This window comes from Bombyx mandarina, chromosome 17 (assembly GCF_030267445.1).
Source record: "Bombyx mandarina strain Sakado chromosome 17, ASM3026744v2".
NCBI classification, from domain to species: domain Eukaryota; kingdom Metazoa; phylum Arthropoda; class Insecta; order Lepidoptera; family Bombycidae; genus Bombyx; species Bombyx mandarina.
In genome coordinates, this window is record NC_143223.1 from 5,401,659 (window position 1) to 5,423,216 (window position 21,558).

Sequence of the window (21,558 nt, forward strand, 5' to 3'; positions counted from 1 at the left end):
GGTGTCGTGGGACACCGGATAGGAACGAAGTTCCTTATTATAAAAATATTAATTTTAAGTTCTATTCGAGGTATAAAGAAAATAATTATTCGGGTATACATTTTTTATTATGATTTTTTTATTGATAAAAATAAAATAAAACTACTTTACAAAGTTATCAGCTTTATTTTATTCACACTGATTTAAAAATATATAAATAATAATAATATACAAAGAAACAGCCATTTATATGAATGATAATAACCGTCATCACGTATACTATACATTAGAAACCGTATAGCCATCATACTAAGACTATATACATAAATAATAAAAATCTTACGTTACGGACGTTTTTTTCCCGGTTAGGGTACCCCTCCGCATCGTCCCATAACGAACTTCGTTCCAAAAAAAATTATCATAGTTTTACTACACTATCGAATTCTGATTTTAGGTTTTGACAAATCGAAAATATTTAGAAGCGACGACGAGAACACTTGCAACTCTGAGAAGAAGAAAGGTATTTACGTGGCGCGCACTGAATACAACATCCTGATGCACGATTCGAAGAATGTAAACCATAAATGGAATGTTACTTTCTTTGATTACACGTCGCTAACTATGGGCAAGGACATGTTGAATGATTACGGTGAGTGATATAGTACATAGATAAAAAATGTTTTTTTTTTTATTGCTTAGATGGGTGGACGAGCTCACAGCCCTAGCCCTGGTGCTAAGTGGTTACTGGAGCCCATGGACATTTACAACGCAAATGCGCCACCCACCTTGAGATATAAGTTCTAAGGTCTCAGTATAGTTACAACGGCTGCCCCACCCTTGAAACCGAAACGCATTACTGCTTCACGACAGAAATAGGCGGGGCGGTGGTACATACCCGTGCGGACTCACAAGAGGTCCTGCCACCAATAAAACGAATATATGTATTAGGTATTGTGTATTTATGAAATTGGTTTTCAGGGGCAGCCCTAAATACAGAATAATGGCGCCAAAAATATTTGCGTATAAAAAAGCGGCTTTGTATTCGTAAATGTTTATAAGCATGAAAGAAAAATTGATATATGCTTATGGTAAATTATTTATCAGATTGGATCTATGACGGTCTCAAGATCACATAGGTACTAAGTTGGGTAGCAGTTCGAGGGATGAAAGTCTAAGCGACATTTCGTTTTTAATACGCGACATTTATCTTTGTAATTGAACGAGGGGTTTTAAGTGGTATTGGCATCAACAATTCAATGTTTTTAATTGAACTTTAATTAAGTTTACTCCATTGAAATAGCCGAAGAAGACTTTTTGTTACGACGTTAACTCCAAAATTTTAAACTTTAAATGTTTTTCTTTTGCTATAAACCTTTGTTAATTGCAACAATGTCACTTAAACCCAATAGTCTATCATCCTTCGAATTGATTCAAGAGGCAATGTTTTGTTTGGGCTTGTCGATCGACTACATGAGACCCGAAAAATTATTTACCCATCAATGATAGTTAAAAAAAAAACCTCGGTATTGTCGTTTCAAATTATGTACTATATAATCTACAGTAAATAGTTTCCGCCCACTGGCCGTCGGTTGAATTCAGTGAATCGATTAAAATGATAACAAACTAGCAAGAGTTAAAATAGTCGGTAATATGTGGTTTTTTTATACAGATTTTAACATACGAATAGTCTAGTCGCGAATGAAAGTTGATTGTGATTTTATAAATAAATAAATATTAAATTTTATTGACGGGCCTTAATATATTTTAAATTTTAATTCTATTTTACTATAGTGCTAATAGGCAATTTTCAATTATGTGTCACACTCAAAGTTGTATGGGTTTTGAAAAGTAAATTCTTAATATTTTTAAAACGAAGCCTGTAACAAATAAAACAAGTATAGATATGAAATAGTTTTAAATTTTCGCGGTTATCTACGTTAACACACACTATTACTTGACGGATTCTTACCGAGATTTTTCCATTTCACGAGTTCACCACCGAAATGTCTGGAAAATCTGGTACTTATCTGCGCTAGACAGTGGCTTGGATCTGCCTTTGTTGACGTTCGTGAGTGACGCTAACCACTCACGCTCAGGAGAAACGTCTGTTCGTGTGGGGAATAAAAAAATATAAAACATGAAAATTTTACTAAGAACCCATTAGATAGTGTGTTTGAAGCCTTATAATCAAATCTAGCCTACGATAATGCTAGGACTTACTATATACATACATTATTCGCGTTGAATAATTATGAAATACTTTAATATTTCTCATAAGCTACTGTTGCTAGTATGCTAGCTTAGTAAAACCATTTCTAAAATAAATAATGGGTTACGTAAAAAATTATTATTCTAAGTTTATTGACACGAGACTTTTAGCACGAAACACGTAAGATTTATACTAATTGAAAAGGAAAACATTAAGCGGTGCGACACGTTCGTTCATGCGGGTATAATCATTTTAGATAGCTCATGACATTGTTCAATGACCTTTTCATTTTCATATTGAACTTAATTCACCGCGATGGTAAATAACATATAATAATAAGTACTACTTTTGAGGTTTGTACTCGTATTTTTTATTTATTATTAATTATATTACTATCGAAGTTTCAAATAATTTATAGTTTTCTTAGTCAATGACAACTAAGTAAGGTCTTTAAGGTCCGTTTTTATATAAAAATATCTCTAGTCTATATCTATACTAATATATAAATCTACAGAGGTTTTTACGGATGTTCCGTTATAACTACTGAACCACGCATCCGATTGACTTTAAACTTGGTATCAATGTAGAAAATACACGTACTTAATGGATAGGCTAATATTTATATGAGTGTTAGACTCCCTAATAATAATGACAATAAATAATAATGTTAGTTTTAAATAACGCAGCGAAGCGGGCGAGTACGGCTAGTACTTTAGTTTTCGTAGTCAACGACAACTAAGTAAGGTCTGTAAGGTCCGTTTTCATATAAAAAAATATCTCTAGGCTTGCTTTTCATTTCACACGGAACGAACGAATAGTAAGAGGAACTCTGTTAGTTTGTTTGACTTGGGTGATGCGAAAAACGAAGGAAATGGTATAAAATATAATAATTTCAACAGTGAAAATTAATTTTGATGATAGAGTTGATTTATTTCGACTTTTTATTGTAAAATAGATTTATTCAATCCACCGTCAGGTTCTGGCATTATCTTTTTTTCGCAGCCCTAAGGCATGCAAAAAGGTTTGAAAAGAGTTCTTAGGAAGTTACTTTTTTTTTTTTTTTTCCACAGTAGAAAATCGCCGGATCCCCACCCGCGCGGGCAGGTGGGGTATGTGGGAGTTGAACCTCACTAAAAACTCCTGCCGCTCACAGCCGGCGCCTTACCTCGGACCGGGCCGGAGCCCAGTCGGGGCTATTGAAACGGCGGGACAGGGTTGACGCAGAGCACATTACATCCATCCCACCGTCCCACGGACGCCGGACCGGTGGCCGCCAGCGACACGACCACCGGTTCCCTCGTTCAGCGGGCCGAGAGTCCGCTTTGATGGCGCCGCGTTACACCTTCCCCCAGAGCGGTCGGGGGAACGCGGTCTACCATCACCCGGCTTCCTATTGCGGGTGAGCGTGCAAAGCACGCCACCCCACGTCTGGGTCTCTCCCCGCACAAAACGGGTGGGACCTCTAGCTCTTAGGGGGCCAGGTCACGGATACGACCCCGGTCCCGACCCCTGCTCGGCGGCGGCGGGTTTCTGCGTAGTGAGGAGAGCTTTCCCTCACTCGCCCCGCCGCCTCCTTCTGCGAGATGGTGCACTCGCAGAAGTCGAGCATAGCCTTCCATGACTCATCGCTGCCAAGCATCGACGCCACGACGCCAGGCAGCGACAAGTCAGGTCCTATCTTTGCGACCAGGACACGGCGCTGCACCTCCCAAGCGGGGCAGACAGCGAGCGTATGCTCCGCCGTGTCCACAATGGTGACACCTCGTCGTCGGCTCAGCCCCTATCCGGCGCAGGTACTTCCCGAAGCATCCTTGCCCGGTCAGCACCTGCACCAGACGAAAGGTGAGACGTCCCTCGCCACGATTCACCCAGTCATCAAAGACCGGGTAAACCGCCTCGACGGTCCGTAGCCCCCACGTGGGGTTGGCCAATCGCCTCGACCACGACTCGAGCACGGACCGCCAAGAATGGGCCTTCCGCGCCCGCAGCTCACTTTCGGGGAGACGCGCCACGCCCCGAGCACGAAGCTGCGCCACCGATAGTCGGCAGCGAGCGACTCCGCCTCCAGCTCCCATGGCGGCGTCCCCGCCAAAACACACGCCGCCTCGAAGGAGACGGTGCTTAGGAAGTTACTGGACTATGTCTCTGGAATTGTCGGGATTTACGATGATGATTACTCACCAACCTATTAATTAATCAAGATACGTATCTAAACGATGAAAATAATTCTCAACATAATAAGATAAAAAAATTACCAACAACTTCAACATTATTTGTATCAGACGATAAATACATATTGAAAAAAAAACACACACCCTGTATTTGAAATTTAAGTGATAAATATTTATATCTATATAAATCAGATAAACATTTTGAAGTATCTACGTATATTTTAATTACGTATATAAGTACATACTTTTCAATATTTTTAGGGCACATTCAGTTTTTATTAATGAACAAGTTGACCCGGCAGACTTCGTAGTGCCGCAATCGATAAATAAAAGACCTAAACTTTTGTATAAAATAAACTTAAAACAAACAAAAGAAATCTGTCCGACGGCGGACGCATCAAAGGAAAAACAAAATTGTTATTTTTATTTAATTCCGAGCATTTTTATATTTATCTACCTTTTAAACTTTCCCTGGACTTCCACAAATAATTCAAGACCAAAATTAGCCAAATCGGTCCAGCCGTTCTCGAGTTTTAGCGAGACTAACTTTACTGGTGGTAGGACCTTTTGTGAGTCCGCACGGGTAGGTACCACCACCCCGCCTATTTCTGCCGTGAAGTAGTAATGCGTTTCGGTTTGAAGGGTGGGGCAGCCGTTGTAACTATACTGAGACCTTAGAACTTATATCTCAAGGTGTGTGGCGCATTTACGTTGTAGATGTCTATGGGCTCCAGTAACCACTTAACACCAGGTGGGCTGTGAGCTCATCTACCCATCTTAGCAATAAAAAATTTAAAAAAACAATTCATTTTTATATATATAGATTTTAACCAGAATCCTCCTTTTTATCGCAGGTACAATACATTTCACATCGACGTCGAACGGTCGCGTCATGTCTTTCGACCGGAAGACCGGCGACCTCGTCTGGTCCCACAATTTTGGAACTCCGGTCGTAGCTGCCTACCTCCTGGACAGAGACGGCCTTATCTCCGTCCCTTTTAACTCGATCGGTGACGACACACTCGATCACATCATGGAGGACGCTAAAACCCTTTCGAACGGGAAAGGACTCAAAAATTCGAATATCGAATTGTAGTGAGTTTTCAATTTATTTTGATAGCTTATCATCGTTCAGATTATCTTAGGAAGGTAATTAAAGAAGTCGTTTGATAACGCATCAAAAAACAGATAAAAAACGTATTTCTAATAATGTGTATTTTATAATCGATGCATTTGACAATACGTTTAGAATATATTAAATACTACTTTGCTCATGATTCTCAGGCAAATCTTATTTTGACTATAATAGCACAATATGATAATGGTGTTTTTAAAGGATTTAGCGAGTTTTACTAACGATTAAAACATTTTTATAAATATAATAACAACTTTGAGTTTGAAATTGACTTGACATTAGTTTATGGTGGCGACGTCTATGTACTACAACGGATTTTTAAATCCAATTGAAAGTTTATTTTTTTATTTTATTGCCGTATATGCAGACGATCATACGGCCTAGTGGTTATAGGATAGTGGTTAGCGTTCGCCGAGTACATTGACGGTACAACGCGAATTCCACCACTGACCTTGAGACATGAGGTTACCTCATCTTCCTACTTTCGCGGCAAAACCGCGTGCGGCGGTAAAAACCAGACCTAAACTATTTCATATACAGTATTCCCCCCTATAAAACGGTAGATTGGAATCGTGTTATAGGAATCGCGTTGTAGGAGTATTCTCGCATAACGCGCTTCTACTCTTATAACCCTATATAACGCGTTATGTACTAATATAATATACAATATAACCAATATTTTTACAATTCTAAACGATCGTAAATTTAATAAATTAATCTAATTTAATATAATTTTATAAAAAACATAATTGACACAATTTGCAAAGGTACGCGAAATTAATTATGAACTATACAAGGTGGGTGGCGCATTTACGTTGTAGATGTCTATGGGCTCCAGTAACCACTTAACAACAGGTGGGCTGTGAGCTCGTTCACACATCTAAGCAATAAAAAAAAAAATACAAATCATTATAAAATTCACAGTACATAAATACATATAACGTGTGAAATCTTTTCGTTATATGGGGGATAACCCGTGTTATATATACGAGTAATCGAAATCGCGTAATATGAAAATGCGTTGTAAGAGTACCGTGTTATAAGGGGCATTACTGTATTTAATACTACACACGGGCATTTTATTTCAAAAAAATGTGTTTTCCTTATTCTTTCCAGCCCGACTTTATACGTCGGTGAGCATAACCACGGTCTATACGCGCTATCGTCGTTAGTCGATAAAAACACGATAACTATATCGACGGGTCATCAGCCCTTGCTCATCGAAGGCCCCTCGACGGAGACACTAAAGACGAACGCGCCGCGCTACGAGCCGATCAAGAACATCCACTACAAACTGAACGATCTTAACTTGCACGTGTCGGCGCCGTATCTCCTTCTCGGCCACTACAAAGTTCCGGAACTGACGACCTCCTGGATACCCCATTTGCCTAACTCGAATGTTTTGAACCTGAGAGATCCACAAATCGATTCAATAAAGTTAATCAACGGAGAAGTACAAGCTAACACAGATAATGACGTTGAAAACGAAACGAATTTGAAGTCCAATTCGGTATCAGTTTCCGTTCAGACTGAGGATTTGTTCGAGGGTTTGTCGTTCAGGCCCGATCTGTGGTACAAGCAGGCCCACGTTTGGCTTCACCAGCAGGAGAATAAAGTGTTGAAAGTGGCCCTAATTATTCTCGTCGGTTTGGTCATCGCCATGTTCTGGTACTTAAGACTGCAGGTGAGAATTTTTTTGTCAATGCTTTAGATGAACGCAAGTGCTCATAACTCGGCTAGTCTGGTGGCTTATTACTGGTGGTTGGACATCTTGTGAGTCCGCGCGGGTAGGTACCACCGTCCTGCCTATTTCGGCCTTGAAGCAGTAATGCGTTTCAGTTTGAAGGGTGGGGCAGCCGTTGTAACTATACTTGAGACCTTTTAGAACTTATGTCTCAAGGTGGGTGGCACATTTACGTCGTAGATGTCTATGGGCTCCAGTAACCACTTAATATGTGGTGGGCTGTGAGCTCGTCCATCCATCTAAGCAATACAAAAAAGTCTTAAGCGCCTATAGTAGTTCATTTTGGTGGCGCCCAATGACAAATACTCAGTTGAAGTTCTTACAAATATATTATTCTACTCTAACTTTGTAGAATGCACTGATCGCCTCTATACAATGTTAAGATTTTTATATCTCTTGATCAAACAATAATAAGCGATAGTTAATACAAAAGTTTATCATATAAAAAATGAGGTATATTAACGCAAAATGCCTTTTTTTTACAATGCTGATATAAACATACAGTTGCACAAATGCAAATGGAGAACGTTGTATGCTAATTAATTCTTATTTGTGTAGGTGTTTTGGGTATTCAATTTGAATTATTTAGTACTCATTACCGTATGCATGTATAATATATTATACCATCTGATACAATGGCGTACTTTAATAAAAGAATCGACCTGCTTTCTTTATTTGCAATAAGTTTTCAGTTCAGAAAATTTTAAATTAAGAGGTAATCGGTCATCCCTTCTTGAGAGTCCTGGACGTAAGCGACAATAGATTAACATAGATTTATAATTACCGACTTTAGGCAAAAAGATGCACGGTCCACTTCATCACCCGACATGACGAGAACACCGTCCCCTCTTCTAACTACTAATCGGGCCTGATTAAAACAAAATCTGTTTAAAAAAAAAAACTAGTAAAGTACTAACTATGAATTATCGCAAGAATTTACTTGGTGAATCCCATAGACCAACCCGCTGAGTTTCTCGTCGGATCTTCTCAGTGGATCACTATTCCGATCCGGCGGTAGATTCTGCGAATCATTGCTTTTGTTAGGGCCTGTGTTAGAATATTCGTTCAAGTTGAGCCCCGTGAGCTCACCTACTACCGTACCTACCATCTAGCGTAGTTGGAATAGCCCCCTAAGCTACCAGCAAATAGGTATGGAAAAAGGCCCTAAAGAGTTACGGCCTGGTGTTAAGTGCTTAGTAAAAATGAATATTTAAAAAAAACTAATATTTAAAATAAAATAAAAAACCAAATATTTCAAAAAAAAAAAAAAAAGACATGCCCGCTGAGTTTCTTGCCAATTCTTCTCAGGACGGAGGCTAATTCTTGTGAATTGGCGGTAGTTCTTTTGACGTTCAACAAGTATGTACATTAATTTATGTTGAATAAAACTTTTTTGATTTGATTTGATTTACCAGAATCCATAAACATTGATACCGCCACATTGAAACGTGAGTTTTAAGTCCCAGTTCTGTAGTAAAAGGCTGCTCCACTTTTCAAAGCAGAGCGCATTAGTGCGTCGGCCAGATATAGGCTGGTATAGTGGTGATACCTACACATTTGTATGAAAAGCCATAATTCAGCCAGAAAATCTATGTGTAATTCTTAATGCCAGTTTATTCATAAATGTGTATTCCTTTTATACGTCAGGCTCGTGAGTTCCAGCAACTATCGCAAGGCGGTTCCCGAAGCTCCACCTCATCTACGTCGTCCCAGGGCGAAGTTACCGGACAGCTCATGGAAATAGGAGAGGGTGAAATGAAGATCGGAAAGATTACATTCCAGACAGATCAGGTGCTGGGGAAAGGTTGCGAAGGCACCTTCGTTTACAGGTAACTTCTTAACTTGACGTAACTTTGATATTGCGTTCATAAGTCGTTAATTCTTCGAAAAACAAGTTGGCGTTTCAACTAAATGCAGCAATGTATATCACTCATGATATTAAATGCATATTATCGGAGAATCAGGTTTTCAGTTTTTCGAATATCTTGAATTGTAATTGGTGTCAATATATGTACATACATAAATATGTGAACATGTAAACGCATACCAAAGAGTTATAGAAATGTTTGTCACTGATAGAAGGGTGGAATTTCTATCCTTTTAGTTTAGCTAAATCAACTTGTGAGTTCGCTCCGATCGGTCCAATTTTTGTTTGAAGGGTACTTGCGTTTTTCCAATTTTATGAAGACCGATATCTTTAGCAAATTTTGCTACCTCAAGCATCGGTCATCGTTCTCGTAGAACCCGTCGCTTGCGACGAAGGGCTCGACGAGTAAATTAACCCACAGACACAACTGAGTTTCGCGCCGGATCTTTTCAGTGGGGGTTGCGTTTCCGATCCGGTGGTAGATTCTGCGAAGAACGGCTCTTGCTAGGGTTCGTGTTAGCAACGTCGTCAGGTTTGAGCTCCGTGAGCTCACCTACTAGTTAAGGTTACGCTGAAATAGCCTCTCAAGGCTATCAGGTTAGTTAAAAAAAAAAGAAGCTTAAATAAAAACTGAAATGTCTAATTTCAGAGGGACTTTCGATAAACGCGACGTGGCCGTAAAACGATTACTCCCTGAGTGTTTCACGTTCGCCGACCGCGAGGTGGCGCTGCTGCGGGAGTCGGACGCGCACGCACACGTCGTGCGCTACTACTGTACTGAACGCGATAAGCAGTTCAGGTAAGATTATTTTTTTCTCTTGTACAATGTGTTTTGGGGTGGGATGAGAAAGGTAAGATCCTTTACCGAGAACCGATTTTTGCTCGGCATACCGAGAATCCGAACGTTATCCAACTTTTAACTTAAACGGCATTTTTGCAACATTACAGGAGAGCCATTTAAAGTTTAAAATTTCGTAAAAATATCGTAATTAAAAATCTTGTTCAGCTATTCGAATGGAGCAAACTTAATTGAAGTTCAATTAAAAAAATTACTAGTCTATACTAATATATAAATCTACAGTGGTTTTTACGAATGTTCCGTTATAACTACTGAACCGTGCATCCGATTGACTTGAAACTTGGTATCCATACTTAATGGATAGGCTAATATTTATATGAGTGTTGGACTCCCTAATAATAATGACAATTAATAATAATGTTAATTTTAAAAGCCCAGCAAAGCGGGCGATTACAGCTAGTACCAAATAAAACGGACCTTTAATTACAAAGATGAATGTTGCGTATTAAGCCAAAATGTCGCTTAAACTAAATAACCTTTCATCTCTCGATATGCAAGTTGAAAATGTCGATAGCGCGATTCTGCCTTTGTCAACACAAGGCAATGGACGGCAAAACCATTTAGCGCGCAATGGTCGCGTAACAAATAAAAAAGGCAAGATTCTATTATGTGGCTGTTTGATTTGGCATTCGTATATAGAACGTAACTTATTAAAATAAATTTGTTTTCAGGTACATTGCACTAGAGCTATGTTCAGCGACATTGCAGGACTATGTTGAGAAGAAGTTGAACTTCGAGTGCAAGATTGATTCGGTCGAAATACTGAGGCAGGCCACTATGGGCTTATCGCACTTACACTCTATGGATATAGGTAATTGAGTAACCCACCCTAATTTCAGTTACTGTTAGTGTGAGGCGGACTGTAGGCCTATCTATTTGACACATGAGATAAACATTAGTGTTAATGCAATGCAGCAAGCTCTTATATATCGATGTGATTAATATCTACTGCTAATTATAAAGGGTAACTAATGACTAACATTCAATCTTCCTTCTTATTAACCGACTCTTCAAAAGAGGGGAGGTTCTCAATTAGTTTCTTTTTATGTGTGTTCCTAGAATATTTCTTTATAGACAAACCACTTTATTTTATTTATAAGCTGCCCCTTCTAATTTGGCTTCACTTATCTCCGCCCCCCCCCCCTTTTAATAATAATAAAATAGTTTTATTTGATTTCACAATAATTGAATAGAGCTTTATTAACTTAGTATTTAATAATTATATTACTAGTAACTATAATAAATCTACTACTCATTCAATTTAATTTCCTTCTAATGTGGGGGGTCCAGAGGATAAAATCATCATCATCTTAGGCCTTACAGCCCAGGGTGGGCCTTAGCCTTGTCCAGTATGTCTCTCCAGACTGCTCTGTTCAGGGCTTTCTCCTTCCGGTTCTTGACACCGATAACTTTGAGGTCGTGCTCTACGCCATCTTACCTTAGGAGTTTGGGCCCGACACGACTTCATCATTTCAGAGTAAAAGCCTCCTGGGAAACGGTAGGAGACTCAATATAATATTTCCCTTGTAGGCAGATGAGCATATGGCCCACCTGATGGTGAATGGTTACCGTCGCCCATGGACTTCAGCAATGCCAGGGGCAGAGCCAAGCCGCTGCCTACCTATATTAAAATATTTTTTACCGTTGTCAGTACATAGGGATGTGAAGCCGCACAACGTTTTGCTGTCGATGCCGAGTGGGACCGGCGAGGTGCGCGCCATGATATCGGACTTCGGCCTGTCCAAGAAGCTGAACATAGGGCGGGTCAGCTTCTCGAGGCGCTCTGGGGTCACCGGCACCGACGGCTGGATAGCGCCGGAGATGATCAACGGCGAACGGACTGTGAGTCATTCAAATTTCAACCTTGCGTACATTTACCTTTGGTACAGTTTCCTGCAATCGAGATGACTGAGTCAGTCAAATTTCAACCTTGCGCACATCACTTTTAGAACAGTTTTCTGCAATCGAGAAGACTGAGTCAGTCAAATTTCAACCTTGCGTACATTACCTTTGGTACAGTTTTCTGCAATCGAGAAGACTGTGAGTCAGTCAAATTTCAACCTTGTACACATTACCTTTAGAACAGTTTTCTGCAATCGAGAAGTCTCTGAGTCAGTCAAATTTCAATCTTACGTACATTACCTTTAGAACAGTTTTCTGCGATCGAGGAGATTTTTTGATCTCGACGTATCGAGCCATTGTGTTTGGGTTGAGATCTCTTATGCGGGTACCAACTTACAAGTAAATACTGACAACAGCTTCATGACAAATAACTAATATCATGTAATAAAAATTGGTAGTAAATCTATATTTAAAGTGTTGGATAGTTAGGAATTCAACATAATAGTTATAAACAAATACATGTGTGGCGGTAGCCATTGTACAACCCAAGATATCTGACAAATGCCTGAATCAATGTTTTTATTTTTTTATTGCTTAGGTAGGTGGACGAGCTCACGGCCCGCATAATGTTAAGTTGTTACCGTAGCCCATATACATCTATAACGTAAATGCCGTCACCACCTCGAGATATGATTTCTAAGGTCTCAGTATAGTTACAACGGCTGCCCCGCCCTTCAAACCGAAACGCATTACTGCTTCACGGCAGATATAGGCAGGGTGTTGGTACTGGTTGGTAATTTTGCGGGTTTGATTTTTATTACACGATGCTATTCCTTCACTGTGGAAGTCAATCGCGAACATTTCACCCACCCACCTGCGGGATTCGAACACCGTTGCATCACTCGATACGAATGCACCGGACGTCTTATCCTTTAGGCCACGACGACTTCATATGTATACTCCGCGCGCGAGCTCCGAGGATTCGGGGGCTGAGGAAGCGGGCGGGCGTGCACCGCGCCCGACCGTCGCTTCATACCCCGCACTCTCCCAGTACTAGTATTGACCTTAACGTGAGAGTACGCTTACCGACTCGTTGTTTTTAATTTTGCGATAACAGTGTTAATTACGTGTGATTTCTAATATAAATAGTCTTACACTTATAAGTCTTTTTGTTTGCACAAATAGCTATTTAATTTGATGAAAAAAGAATGGCGAGCACTAGCATAATAAACATGTCTTAGCATTAGAGGAATATTACTGGCAAAAGGATGGCTTAATGGAGGATGTTGTCGAATCATTTATTATTGAAGTGTGTGAGGAGAGTGACATCAAGAGGAGAGTACATCAAATTCTTTAACTACTGATTAAACTGATTGCGAGAGTAATTAATAAGATTTCATGTTCATTTCGTTCAATAAAAATCAGTTCATTAAATGAAATTCATATGTGATCAATTGTTTTTTTATTTTATTTCAAGTACATAATACCCTCATAAAACTATTTTATAATTTACACTCACACGGAAGCTTAAGATGTGTTAGTATCGATAGCGCAATATCGACTAATTACAACACTAGCTCATTACGTCAACATTCCTTAAAAATCCTCGGAGCTCGCGCGCGGACAGTATGTTTGTATTTCTATTTCATTCGAAAGTTGATCGTTCCAGACGACATCGATCGATATATTTTCGTTGGGCTGCGTGTTCTATTACGTATTGTCAAGAGGACAACATCCATTCGGTGATGTTTTGCGGCGTCAAGCGAACATACTCACCGGGGACTACAATTTGGATTACCTCGAGTAAGTTTTGTGTAACATATTTGATACTTTACAGGAGAGCCTTAAAGTTTAAAATTTGGTAAAAATATTATAACAAAAAACATTGGCTATTAGAATGGGGTAAACTTAAATAAATTTCAATAAAAAATATATACTGGTGGCAGGACCCACTAGTGAGTCCGCGTGGGTAGGTACCACCACCCCGCCTATTTCTGCCGTGAAGCAGTAATGCGTTTCGGTTTGAAGGTTGGGGCAGCCGTTGTAACTATACAGAAGCCTTAGAACTCATATCTCAAGGTGGGTGACGCATTTACGTTGTAGAAGTCTATTGGCTCTAGTAACCACTTAACACAAGGTGGGCTGTGAGCTCGTCCACCCATCTAAGTAATAAAAAAAAACTTGATACTAATACCAAATAAAATGACCCTTTAATTATAAAGAGAAATGTCGCCTATTTAGCGAAATGTCGCTTAAACCATAGCCTTTCACTCCTCGATTTATGTATACGCTGTTCAAATCTTATCCGTAATATACGATGTTATAATGAATTTAGTTTGAGAGAACAATTCGCCAAATCAACATCGTACGGACGCCGAAATAACAGAACGCGATACAAAGCTGTTTGTGTTAAATTATATGTTATTATTTGCACTCCGAAAATCAGCTGACCAGCTAATGTCAGTGGTTTTTGGTGACGCGTAGAGGTGCTTTTTGCTTTCTTTGCTCCCTACCAGTTCAGGTATCGGATTGCCGCTAATAAAAGTCCGCCTTACTACGGATACATATAGTACTAAAAAAACACCCTGTATACAGTTGCAAGGGAAGCGTTGTAGAAGCTGAAATAGCGATGAACTCCTAATGTAAATGGAAAACAACCATTCATTAGCTAAACTTACAAACGAGCTCACGGGTGACCCCGATGGCCCGAACGGTTCAGTAAGATAAGGCTCTACGCTGAGCACCGTGGCCTGAATGACAATACTTGATTTTTCACGTTACGTTCCACGTGTTTATTTTTATTGCTTAGATTGATGGACGAGCTCACAGCCCACCTGATGTTAAGTGGTTACTGGAGCCCATAGACATCTACAACGTAAATGCGCCACCCATCTTGAGATATAAGTTCTAAGGTCTCAAGTATAGTTACAACGGCTACCCCACCCTTCGAACCGAAACGCGTTACTGCTTCACGGCGGAAATAGGCGGAGTGGTGGTACCTACCCGTGCGGACTCCCAAGAGGTCCTACCACCAGTGATTTCGCAAATTATAATTTTGCGGGTTTGATTTTTATTACACGATGCTATTCCTTCACCGTGGAAGACAATTGTAAACCTTTGATGAGTACATATTTCATTAGAAAAATTGGTACCCGCCTGCGGGATTCGAACACCACTGCATTGCTACATACGAATGCACCGGACGTTTTATCCTTTAGGCCACGACGACTTTGTGTTAAAGCCGCAACTTGTTTGGATCGTATTCTCGATTGTGTAGTATACCGATTAATCCGCTCTTCAAACCAGAACACACGACGGCTTTGCGGTAAGAATGCTCATCATAAGGGTACCTATCCGGACGGACTTCCACTTTGCCCTACTACCATTTAATAACGTTGCAATAGTTATTCATAAATATTGTTGAGTCTGTGCTTGTACATAGAGCGTGTGTATTATGTAGGCTGATAATTATTAACAAGACAGTTTGCAACCTGTTTATTGTGCGACGACTCGACACAGACTAAACTAAACTAAGTCCGCTACAAATATAATCTATTTCGTTTTTTTGTTACAGCAAAATTCTGCCAGAAGAGGAATTGGTAGTGATTAAAATATTGATTCGAGCTATGATCTCGGCCAAGCCCAGCGCGCGTCCTCCCTGCGAAACGATACTGAAATACCCAATGTTCTGGTGCAAGCAAAGCATTCTGAACTTCTTGCAGGTACGAATAGCGTCTACATCTTGTTGGCTGGAATGTTTTATAACAATCAAAAAAAAAAAGAAAGTGTCAAATTATAAAACAAGTCACGCTTTCGTCTCGTTTTTTTCTGCATTTCGGTATTTTTACGAAACATGGTAATGGTATGATTCAATAAAATTCTGAATTTATCTTTTAGTTATCATGGACTTCTAGCGGATCCCGGAGTGTGATATTGAATGAATGAATGAAAGAATGATTTATTTTATTTCAGACAGCAACAACAAGTCCATATGTGTACATAGTATCATTGAAACATATTTAAAATTACCAAAACCAATCAAATAACAAAGATACATTTATTATAAATAATTATCAATTGAATACATTTAAAATATTCCATTCAACTGATACTTACTTCGAACCAACCATTATTATTGTTATTATAATAATAATGGTTGGAATTATTGGTTGAATTGGTTCGAATTATTAATTAATCCACAATAATCCACACTAGACTACGAAGTCAATGTATGATAACGGTCCTTCAATCCGGAACGCGTCACTGTTTCGTGGCAGAAATAGCTAGAGGGGCGGTATGTATCCGTTCAGGTCTATCTATTTTCTAGTGAATGCCTTTGTCGCATTTTACGACTTCCATGGTAAGAAATGGGTTGGTGGTATTCTAGACATCTACGGATACCTTATACCATAAGGTAGGCAGTGGCTTCGATATGCTCTTGGCACTGCTGAAGTCCATGGGTGACGGTAACCACTCACTATGAAATGGGCCGTATACTCGTCAGCCTACAATAAATTAAAATAAACTTCAGGGTCACAATTCTCTCCGGTCATCGTTCTCGTCGAACCCGTCGACGAAGGGCTCGACGAGTAAATTAACCCACAGACACAGCCCACTAAGTTTCTCCCCGGATCTTCTCAGTGGGTCGCGTTTCCGATCCGGCGGTAGATTCTGCGAAGCACGGCTCTTGCTAGGGTTCGTGTTAGAAACGTCATCAGGTTTGAGCCCCGTGAGTTCACCTACTAGTTAAGGCTACGCTGATATAGCCTCTCAAGGCTATCAGCTTAGGAAGGGAAAAAAAACAATTCTCTATTCGCGTTTTGTAAAAATAACACTTTAATAATAACGTTGGTTGCATCAGGACGTCAGCGATCAAGTGGAGAGTTGCGCGTGCGGTTTCGGGGCGGAGCACACGCTGGAGCGGGGCGGCGCGCGGGTGCTGCGCGGCGACTGGCGCGCGCGCGTGTGCCGCGTGGTGGCGGGCGACCTGCGCACGCGCCGCACGTACCGCGGGGACCGCGTCGCGCACCTGCTGCGGGCCATCCGGAACAAGGTACCGACACCGATCAGACCACATAGGGTCTTCTTCTTCCAGCTGTTATGAAGAGTATATATTGGGTGTTAGGATACCGCTTCCGAAAATGAAGACAGACGATAGTACAAATAACACCTTTGATGATGGGACGAAAAAAATTATCATATTTTTAAAACGTTTTATTAGCATTATTTACGCTCCATCACGTTAGTTTAGCTAAATGAAACGATCTTGATTTCCTTCAAAACGTCGGTTTAACGCGAAATTTGGGATACTTATTAAGGACCGATGACCTTTTTAGTTGGATTTTCTATAAAAGCATATTTTTTAGTTTTTTTTAAATATTAGTTATTTTTAACTAGCTAACCCGGCAGACTTCGTAGTGCCTCAATGGATAAATAAAAGACCACAATTAGACAATTTAGACATTTTGTATAAAATAAACTTAAAACAAACAATCCGTCCGACAGGGGGGACACATCAAAGGCAAAACAAAATTGTTATTTTTATTTAATTCCGAGCATTTTCATATTTATCTACCTTTTAAACCTTCTCTGGACTTCCACAAATAATTCCAGACCACAATTAGATAAATCAATCCAGCCGTTCTCCAGTTTTAGCGAGACTAACGAACAGCAATTCATTTTTATATATGATGAGGCCATCAGCGTAAAAGTGGCCTAACCCACAAATTTTTTATATTCAAGTTTATATGACGTATATTCGAATTTATTTAAAATGTAATAAATTTTGATGCAAAACCGGCCTATCCATAGTTTCACCCATAGATAACAGGTAGGTTTGTAAACATTATTTTTGCGCGTATTGTTTTTTTGCTTATTCAAATTAAAAATTCATGAAAATTCAAACTTCATTGCCTCCATACTAACTATGGTAAGCTTAGGCCACTTTTGCGCTGACGGCCTCATATATAGATAATACAATAATTACATACATCGTTTTTAGTAAATAACACCCGGCGCTTATTGTCCTTTAGAAACACCACTATCGCGAATTAGAGGCGGACGTGCGCGACAGTCTCGGCAAGCTGCCGGACGGCTTCGTCTCGTACTGGCTCACCAGGTTCCCGCTGCTGCTTCCGCACGTGTGGCTCCAGATGCAACAATATCGAGATGAAGACATTTTACAAACGTACTACCCTCGCACGTACGTCTTCAATCGCGATGACGTCATCGAGCTCAACAACGACAAGGACTGCGACTATGAGGTCCCCTCGGAAATGTACGATTCTGAGAGGAACCACTTATTCCTTAAGAGTAGGGTGTATGTCGATAGCAGCCCGGACCGTAGGTACAAGGAGGGGTCTCCTAAAAAGCTTCAAGACTGGAGAAGCGAGGCCCAGGAATTCAGGTTGCGACAGGACGATATCAGATTACGGGACAGGCATTATTATAAAAAGAAGGAGAGAAAAAAGGAGGAGGCGCCTATATGGAGTCTGCCTCCGCAGTGAAAATTTTGTGCACACGTTAAAAATGCACTTGAACTGTTGCTACCTTTTGGTAGTAGAGTAATATCTTGATGATTTTGAAAATGGAATATCACATGTAACTTTGTGTGAAATAGAATTTAAAAAAATTAGAAGAATAAAAAAATAGATAATTTTTAGATGAATTTTAGCAAAAGTATCGACGGTTTATTTATTGATATTTTTAATATGGGAATTATGTCTGTGACTATTTACGGCTGAATTAGCCATATTATTATGTATGATAAAAACGCACAAATGTATATAAGAACTTTAAAGTTTATTAATGTTATATTTTATTTATTAACATTTACATCCTCTTGTTATACGTATTTACTGACTTACTTTAGTTTGTAAAATGAATTCTTAAGAAATTTAGATTATGAGATTACAGTCACATAATGTTGCCGATGTTTCTTTACTGCTATTTGATTATAGTTGTTTGCACAAACGTAAAAAAAAAGTGATTTTAGTTATAAGTTAAATATAAGAAAATGATTAAAACACGTACTTAATGTATTCTTTCAGTAAAAAATAAATGTTATAATTATTTATTATTTTTACCAAAATACATTTGACATAAATGTTTGTGGGACCAATATCTAAATAAAGAAAGCATCGAAATAATTTTTAAATTTTGCCATGACCCCAAAATTTACATTAAGGTTAAGAGATTATAAATACATAAATATTACAAAGTTGTCAAAAATTTTATAACGACTGAAAAAAGGTATAAATTGATATATTTTCAATTGAAATTGTATATCAGTTCTTTGAAATGATTTTGTATACATGCTTAGTGTGTGATTTAGTGTGTTTTAGAGAGATCCAAAATGTATTCTCTTTATTTTGTAATTGTTTTTTTTTTTAAATGCAAATGATTGAAATTAATTTTGTTATATGTATAGGTTTCCGGCTAAGTTGGTCAGTTTCAGCAAGTCAATTGTGATGTGACCGTCTTGGGTAGTAAGACAGGACCAGTAAAATATTACGTTTATAATAACTAATCAGAATATATGTACTTATGACTAAGACTTAAGTAAACAATAATGTATTACATAAATACATTTGGTTGTAACCTTAATTACCTACGGTTTAAGGTACAAAATTTTATTTCCAATCCTAAACTCACGTCAGACTTAACATTTAACAAGAAATCTAAAAGCATGTACATAAGACATTGTATATATTTGTTTCGTATCATCCTCTCGTTATAATTGAATTTGAGGACCGAGAGGCTAATTATGTATAAAAACATTTCATCCATACAATCGTATGTTGTGTATGTTTTAAGGTCATTAGTTTTTTTTTTAATGAGGCATAATATTGAAATTTAATGTTTACTCATTGAACTTTCTCAGTTTTTTTACTGAAATGTATAATAAATAAATAATTATATTACAATTTGTTAGCAAATGCACAGAACTAACATTCTGTCCTAATATTTAATTTAAGATTAATGTTCCTTTAATGTTGTTAAGTTGTAAATATATGTTATGTAACGGGCAGTCCAGTTTTAGTGTTTAATTAACGGATATGCAGTGGAATTTTTAAATGTAAAGTTTAATTTAAAATTAAATTATTCTTATAATGCGCTGGTGACGTATTGAGTTGTTAAAAAATAACTGTACCTACCTATATATTTAAAATGTGGCTATTAATTTGTATAAAGTTTATATTTAACTAGGATTGTTCACCTTTCCCTGACATTGGATTAAATGAATTGATATAGAAATTTATTTCAACTCAAATATAATTATACATTATTCAAGAAAATATTACTTACAGTATAATATTACATAGTTGAATGTCAGAATAAAATAAACTATTCCAAGAAACAGAGTGGAGAAGAACCAAAACGAACAAATTCGGTGATCTTATTTTTTTTTAAATTGTTCTTATAATTACCATTTCTTTTGTTCATCTTTCTTTTAAGAATACAAATAAATTATTTTGTGAAAAAATAAACATGATAAGTTTAATGAAATGAAATGGCCTGAATTAAATAACAGGAACTAATTACTCAAGGGTGCTCACTCAGTATTGGATGCACTTTGTTTTTAAGAAAATGCTGTTTTTTTATCTTAGGTTACGTCATCATAGCAACACAAACTAGATACAAGTTTTTAAGTCTACTTATAAAATTTTAATCAAGTCTTTTAAGATTCAGTAATCTGCAAAGTTTCCACTGTAGTGTTTTATTTATTTATTTAAAGTTTACTGGTGGCCCGGAGGCCTTTCCAGTTTCACCAGGACAGGTGGGCGAGCCAAGGCTCAGCCAGAAGGGGTGGGATTAGCTAACAGCTGCCCGAGCGCCTCCGAAGGAAATCTATCAACTCCAAAGCAGTTGCTTCGCGGATGAATCTAAAGACTCGTATAATAACCGGCAAACTTCTTGAGCATTTGTTGACGTAGTGGGGGTAAGTTTGCGCATGGTACACTCACGTGCAAAAACATTACTTACTCTGCGTTATAATGCTATTAAATTATTAAAATCAACATATGTATTTATTTATATATTTATTAGAACATCAACAAAACATATAGGTTAATAATTGTAATAATTTAATCTTGGGGTAAAATAGATATTCCTTCTATTAAGTCAAAACTAGAGCTGTTGCCAGGTCTTGGTTCAGTTGAAGCGAAGCTGGTATTTGTAATTTTTGTTTCGTTATCATAATCTTGACCACCATCATCATCATCACTGTTTTCATCACCCGAGTCGCTATCATCGTGATGAGTCGACATAGGGCTCATCGGCGTAGTTTACAACTCGGTCGATTCGGTCTTCTTTTTTGTCTATAATTAATTATTTTTTGAAGATATTCGATTCGTAGTAATCGAATGTTACTTTTTTCATTTACCAGCTTCCGATTATTTTCTGTTCTTTTTTTCCATCTGAAGCCTAGCTCTTTCATAATTCGTCATAAGCTTCATTCCGAGCCATTAAAATTTATATCTTCTTTAAATTTTTCGAAGCCTTTCTACGGTACGGAGTTTCGCTGCTTGTTATGTAGTTATTATGATTACATCTTTTTATTACAGATTGAACGAAACTATCCATTCCGGTAACTTTCTTCTTCCCTGATCTTTTCTTACCCGGAGTCCGAAACACGGCGAGCAAGCCAGAGCCTTTAGCTTCGTTAATAATGCACCTAACAGTACTCACTGATGTTTTTGTTGCTTCCGAAGTCTGTTTTAATTTTTCACTATCATTCTTCCCCTGTTTTA

The 21,558-nt window shown here is 38.4% G+C and overlaps 1 protein-coding gene and 1 long non-coding RNA gene across 2 annotated transcripts in view; one reads left to right on the plus strand and one right to left on the minus strand.

Moving 5' to 3' along the window:
* The window catches only part of Ire1 (serine/threonine-protein kinase/endoribonuclease Ire1), a 31,579-nt gene extending 11,517 nt beyond the window's left edge, over nucleotides 1-20,062 (plus strand). Inside the window, exons 4-14 of the mRNA XM_089734330.1 lie at nucleotides 434-628; nucleotides 5,214-5,454; nucleotides 6,611-7,178; nucleotides 8,886-9,067; nucleotides 9,755-9,904; nucleotides 10,636-10,775; nucleotides 11,616-11,806; nucleotides 13,476-13,609; nucleotides 15,381-15,528; nucleotides 16,668-16,859; nucleotides 17,839-20,062. Coding sequence (XP_089590456.1) covers nucleotides 434-628; nucleotides 5,214-5,454; nucleotides 6,611-7,178; nucleotides 8,886-9,067; nucleotides 9,755-9,904; nucleotides 10,636-10,775; nucleotides 11,616-11,806; nucleotides 13,476-13,609; nucleotides 15,381-15,528; nucleotides 16,668-16,859; nucleotides 17,839-18,312 — 2,615 coding nt within the window. The 3' untranslated portion in view covers nucleotides 18,313-20,062. The remainder of the gene's footprint in view (nucleotides 1-433; nucleotides 629-5,213; nucleotides 5,455-6,610; nucleotides 7,179-8,885; nucleotides 9,068-9,754; nucleotides 9,905-10,635; nucleotides 10,776-11,615; nucleotides 11,807-13,475; nucleotides 13,610-15,380; nucleotides 15,529-16,667; nucleotides 16,860-17,838) is intronic.
* Nucleotides 1-21,558, minus strand: part of LOC149501113 (uncharacterized) — a 271,222-nt gene that overhangs the window by 126,460 nt on the left and 123,204 nt on the right. The window lies entirely within an intron of this gene.